The sequence below is a fragment of the Plasmodium reichenowi genome, chromosome 14, assembly GCF_001601855.1.
Source record: "Plasmodium reichenowi strain SY57 chromosome 14, whole genome shotgun sequence".
In the NCBI taxonomy this organism is placed as follows: Eukaryota; Apicomplexa; class Aconoidasida; order Haemosporida; family Plasmodiidae; genus Plasmodium; species Plasmodium reichenowi.
This window is the reverse complement of record NC_033659.1, coordinates 2,439,361-2,446,172: the sequence shown is the minus strand read 5'-3', so window position 1 is coordinate 2,446,172 and position 6,812 is coordinate 2,439,361. Positions and strand designations below refer to the sequence as shown.

Sequence of the window (6,812 nt, the reverse complement as noted above, 5' to 3'; positions counted from 1 at the left end):
TTTTTTTTTTTTTTTTTTTTTTTTTTTTTTTTTTTTTTTTTTTTTTTTTTTTTGTATGTGGGGGAAAAAAAAATACATATATATTTTTAATATACTCTTACACATTTAAAAAAATATATTTATATATTCATTCATTCCACAAAGAAAAAAAAAAAATTAACGTAATCTTCTTGCTTCTCTTTCAGTTTCTAATAAAGCTAAGATATCACCTTCTCTTACAGGACCTTTAACATTCCTAATTAAGAATCTTCCTGCTAATTCAGAATCTCCCATAAATTGTGCCCTTACCTGAATAACACCTCCTCTGCTTCCTGTTCTTCCTAAAACCTTTTCAACTTTTGCTAATTTTGATTTTTCCATTATTTATTAAGTATAATTAAAACTTTTTAATTTTAAGATAAAGTAAAATATAAATATATTATATTTATAATTAAATATTAATTCTTAAATATTTATTTATAGAGTAATTTTTATTTAATGGGGTAATAATTTATTTTTATAAAAAACTTAATAATATTTATATATTATTATATAATATATATAATTATTAAATAATTTTTATATTTTTGTATAAAATTAAAAAAAAAAAAAAAATTAAAATTATTATATAAATAATAAGTATATATAATTGATATAATTTATCTTATATTTTAATTATATTTTTTCCTATTTTGTAAATAAAATTTTATTTTATTTTATTTTATTTTTTGTTAAATTAAAATTTGAATTTAATATTATATATTATAAACAATATTATATATTATAATTATATTTATATAAAAAAAAAAAAAAAAATTATAATATTTATATATATAATACATATATATTATTATTATATAATATATAATATATATATATATTAATTAAAAAAAAAAAAATTCATCATACATATTAAATTTATATTATATGTAGTATACTCGATTGAATAAAACTATAATTATGATGGTATTTAAAATTATATATATATATATATATATATATAGTATATTTTATTTAATATGTAAATATATAAATATATATAATATATTATATTATATTTATATATATTTTTTCTTATAAATTCGTATTTAAAAGAAATATAAATAAAAAAAAAAAAAAAAAAGGTTTTATTTATAATAATATATATTATATACATATTATTATAATATATAATATATATTATTACGAATATACGGAAGAACTATGCATACTTTAATTAAAATAAAAAATAAATATATATATATATTATATATATAATATATATATATTATATATATATTTATTTAAGTACAATTTTTATTGTGTTAAAAAGAAGTATTATTCTTTTTTCACAAATATTATTTTCATTCTATAAAACCTTTCTTTTTATATGTCATTATTTTTAAAAATTTAAAATTTTATTTTTATTTGAAAGCTACAACATTTATTTTATTTTATTTATATGCTTAAGTGACTGAGGTGGTATATAACATGTTATATATATATATATATATATATATATATATTATATATATACATATAGATATTATTTAGTTATAGGTATGTTGAAAAAAAGAAAATATGTTTTATTATAATAATAATGGTTGTTGTAAGAAATTTTAATTTATCTTTTTTTTTTTTTTTTTTTTTTTTTCTATATATATATATATGAAATATTAAAAAAGTATCGAATATATATATTTTTATTTTTCCTTATTCTAAAAAAAGGAATATATAATATAAAATATATAACATAATATAAAATAATATATTATAATAAAATATAACATTAAATAATATAATATATATATTATTATAAAATATAACATAATGTATTATAAAAATAATATATTTTTTATCTTAAAAATAAATAAACATATTTTCTATATATTATATTGTTATTTTTATAGGGTGTTTATGTTTACTTTACACATTATTTTTTTTCCTATATACATTTTTAAGATGAAACATTTTTTCGTTGTAAAATATAAAGGTATTATATATGCATATATATATATATATATGGTATATATTGATAAAAAAATGGAGTTATATTTGTTTTAAGTTCTTTTAATTATTTTAATAATTTTAATTTATTTATTTATTTATTTTTTTTTTTAATTTTGGGATTTTAATTAGCAAGTTATAAAAAATTCAAACGGTAAAACAAATATAAATATGAATATAAATACAAAAAAAATAAAAAAGAAAAGGGTAAAATAAAAATAAAAAAAAATATAATATATATATATATATATATATATATATATATATATGTATAATACCACTGGAAATAATATACATATATATATGTATGTATTTATATATATATATATATATATATATATATATATATATTATATATACCATAAGATGATAATATTAATTTCCTAACAACTCATAATCATCTTTACTTTCTCTATGTTTTTGTATGTGCTTTAATATTTTAGATCCATCTGCCCATTTTATATGATCTTCCATATTTCTATTTATATGAAAAGAAGGATTATTTATTACGTTATTTCCAATTCTTATATTTCCATGTTGAATATATGTTATGGCTAACTTAATTGTTTGAACAAATTTTAACCTGAACAGTAAGACAGCTAGCCGTCTTCTGCAAAAAGATGAAACAGTTATTTTTTCACATTCAGCTAAACTGGATTTATAATTAATTAATCCCATATCATATAATTTATCTAATAATTCCTCTGTCATTTTTATACGAAATTCATCATTTTCTGGTAATAATCTTAACTTGGATACTAACTTGGTTATATATCCACATATTTTATTATATTTAGTATAGTCTTCTCTATTTTGTATTACATATTTCCTTAATACTTTTACTTCTCTTACATTATTCGTCCTTTTCCAATCATAAAAATTTACCTTCTTCAGTAATTTCTGCTCATGATATTTCAATTTCCTCATTTTAAAAAAATAAAAATAAACATTAATTAAAAAAAAAATTAAGTTATACAAACAAATATACTTGTGATATGCCGAATAATATATTTTTTTTTTATTTATTTTAAAAAAAAAAAAAAAAAAAAATATATAAATTATTATATACAATTAATTATATGTAATAATCTTCATAATATTTCTTTTTGTAAAATGTTTTAACATATATTATTATTATATATATATATATATAAATATATATAATAATTAAATAAAATAGCACAACATCACAATTTTTTTACATAAGAGGAAAAATATTATCATATAAGAAATATAAAATAAAAATTCAAAGTTATAATAAATACCACAGCGTGTTTAATATAAAATCAACATATTCTTATAAATAAATAATATTGTAAATATTTTATCCTTTTATTTAATGTTCTAAAGATTAAAATGATTTTTTTTTTGAAATTTATATTTATTCATGAAAAAATATATATATTAAATATATACTTTATTTCTTTTTATTATATTTCATATATATATTATTATATATATAAATATATATTTTTATATATTTTACATACCCCGAAAGAGTTGAATATATATATAATATATATTAAGTTAATTAAATACAAAAAAAAAAAAATAATAATAAATAATAATATATATATGAAAACAAAAAAAATAATTAATATTTTATTCTTGATATTTATTTACTTATTAAAATCAATACTTATAAAAAAATAAAATTTAAAAAAAATAAATAAATTTTTTAAATAATTTATAAATGTATATATTAAAGAACATATATATATTATATATATATATATATATATATATATATATTTATACATATTAAAGATTTTCAAAAAAAAGATTAATTTTAATTTTAAATAACATATATTTAATTATATAATATATATATATTTATTTATTATTTTTATATAATTTCTCATTTTTTGTGTTCACAATTTTCATTTTAAAATCTATGTATTCCTCCTTGTTTTAAATAAAGCTTATATTATTTATAATTCTTATATTCATGTCACTTTTTAATTTTTTTATTTTGTTCAATATATGCAGGTACCTCCTCCATAGGTAATGTTGTATCTACATGTACTTTGGATATGTTATTATCATTTTCATCGATCTTTTCAAGAGTATTTTCATATGAATTTTTAATATATAAGTGTGGTCTTTTTTTTTCACGTTCATTAAAATCAATAATTTTTAATTTTTCATTTGTATATAATTCAACTTCATCTAGATTATCAAGAAAGTTTTGAAATTCTTTAGAAAGAATTACATGAGCATTAACACTTTCAAATGAGTCTAAATCATGCATTAGATAATTATCATCATCTTCTGTAATATTATAATTATTATTTTTATTCTTCGTATTATTTATATGTTTATAATTCTCTGACACTTCATTTAGATATTTATTTAAATTTTCTGTACTGTTCGTTTTATATTCTGTTTTAATACCAACGTTCTTTTTTTTATGGTATAATTCATTAGGATTATAGGGAATATTATTTTTATGGTTCTGTTGGTTTTCTTCATTTTCCCTTAAACTACTACTTTGATGGTATGATTTATTTTGATTATCATTATTATAAAATGTATCATTTTTTATATGAATATTTTGTTCATTTGTATTCTTTGAATTATTGGACTTAATAGAATTGAAAGATTCATCAGAGTGATTTGAATTAATTGAATTAAAGGATTCGTTAGATTTGTTTGATATATTTGATATATTTGATTTGTTTGATTTGTTTGATTTATTTGATTTGTTTGATATATTCGATTTATTTGAATGATTAGATGAAGTTTTATTATTTGAAACATTTGTATTTTTTTCATTGTTCATCATTCTATAATTCATAGCTGACTCTTTTAAATACAAATCAATTTTGTTGCTAAGCTCTTGCTTGTTATTTTTCTGATTATCTTTTTGTCCGTCTAGTGTTTTTTCCTTTTTAATAAAATCTAAACTTATGGATTTCATAGAACTGAATAATGTGTTTCCATATGTACGATAGGCATTATTATAACTATTATTATAACAACTATTACTATTATTATTACTATTATTATTACTATTATTATTACTATTATTATTACTATTATTATTACTATCATTATTACTATCATTATTACTATCATTATTATGATTATTATTGTTGTTTTTTTCGTTGTTATTTCCCTTATCATCTTCTATGACATGATTACATAGATGATTAATCTTTTTGTAGAAATCAACATCTTCCTTTTTCTTAATGTTCATGTTATTTTCCATTAACTCATCACATATACTTTGAAAATGTAAAATGTCTGAATGTTTCAATATATTCATTTTGGATTTTGTTAGTAATTGAAATTGCTTCAGATAACTACATATATATAATGTATGTTCCTTTCTAATAGGTATATTTAATTTATATATATTATCTCTTAATAAAACTCCTTGTGGATAATTGAATACACCTTTATATAATCTAACTTGTACAATTTTATCTATACTCAAATCATTTAATAAATATCCATGTATATCCAACCAATAATTTTTATAATCAAATGTTTTAATATTCGGATCATTTGATGATGATGATGAAATCATATTCAATATTGTTGCTTTCATAGAACACCTTGGTAAACAATATACATTAATATTATCATTAATATCACATAAGGGTAATATCTTATAAATATTTACTGTTACCCTTAAATGTAATTTCATAATATATATATGAGATCCCTTTTCCTCTTCATTCAGTATATTATAATCACTATTTAACATATTAAATTTAAATCCAAGACAATTATAATATTTACAGTTATTATTCCCACAAAATTTGGATTCAATAATTGTATTCATATTATCCCATATATGAAACCATTTCCCGCACTCTAGGTATTTACAGACTATTGTAAATTGTATTATGTAGGATAACAAGCACTTTTCAATATGACGATTATCATAATTATTGTGATGATTATTGTGATGATTATTGTGACGATTATTGTGATGATTATTGTGATGATTATTATGATTATTATTATTGTGATTATTATTGTGATGATTATTATGATTATTATTATTGTGATGATTATCTTCATCATAATCATTTTCATCATCATTGTTTGTATCACCTTCCATTATTAAGGTAATAAAATAATTCTTATCTAATTCATCAATTAACCTATTTAATATCATTTTTGTATCATTATCATTGCTATAACACAATATTATCTTGTCAGAAACACATGTACCCATTATATGATTTTGACTCTTCATAATTAGGAACCTAGTTATCTGAACACTATTCCGAATGGGAGACTGCAATTCGTTACTAAAAAAAAAATATATATATATATATATATATATGTATACATCAATATATATATATATATTTAATTATATATATACAATATACATACTATTCAACAATACATATTGTATCTTAATATTTTTTTTTTTTTTTTTTTTTTTTTACTCTTACCCTAGGACAAAATTATATCTCCTAATCACCAAATTTTCCAGGTGTAATTCCATATAAATTATAAAATCATTATTATTTTTATTATCATTAGGTTTCTGTTTAACATTTATTTCCATATTTTCTTTTACTTCCCTTTTTATAGTAGCTACATGAAAAGAAAAAAAACAAAAACAAAATAGTAATAAAATAAATAAATAATATATATATATATATATATACTTATAACACCCATAAATTTACTCATCATATATAGATTAACATACCAGATAAAAACTGCTTTTTAAATTCTTCTGATACATTATTCAAATTTTCATTCATTCTTTTCTTTTCCTCTATTTTATTTTATGTTTATTTTTTTAATTTAACATATTTATTAGAACAAACCCAAAAAGAAATATTAAAAAAAAAAAAAAAAAAAAAAAAAAAAAAAAA

At 16.6% G+C, this 6,812-nt stretch overlaps 3 protein-coding genes across 3 annotated transcripts; all 3 read right to left on the bottom strand.

The window, feature by feature from the left end:
- Window positions 1–156: 156 nt before the first annotated feature.
- On the bottom strand, window positions 157–360 carry PRSY57_1460600 (40S ribosomal protein S28e, putative; the record flags this gene model as incomplete). The annotated part of the gene is made up of 1 exon (XM_012910202.1): window positions 157–360. The coding sequence occupies one exon, from the start codon at window positions 358–360 to the stop codon at window positions 157–159; it is 204 nt and encodes a 67-aa protein (XP_012765656.1).
- A 1,980-nt stretch (window positions 361–2,340) lies between these two features.
- On the bottom strand, window positions 2,341–2,892 carry PRSY57_1460500 (U3 small nucleolar ribonucleoprotein IMP3, putative; the record flags this gene model as incomplete). Its single annotated transcript, XM_012910201.2, has 1 exon — window positions 2,341–2,892. One exon carries the CDS (start codon window positions 2,890–2,892, stop codon window positions 2,341–2,343), a length of 552 nt encoding a protein of 183 aa, XP_012765655.1.
- Window positions 2,893–3,916: 1,024 nt separating this feature from the next.
- Window positions 3,917–6,698, bottom strand: PRSY57_1460400 (hypothetical protein; the record flags this gene model as incomplete). Its single annotated transcript, XM_012910200.2, has 3 exons — window positions 3,917–6,230; window positions 6,381–6,525; window positions 6,644–6,698. The coding sequence occupies 3 exons, from the start codon at window positions 6,696–6,698 to the stop codon at window positions 3,917–3,919; spliced, it is 2,514 nt and encodes an 837-aa protein (XP_012765654.2).
- Window positions 6,699–6,812: the final 114 nt, after the last annotated feature.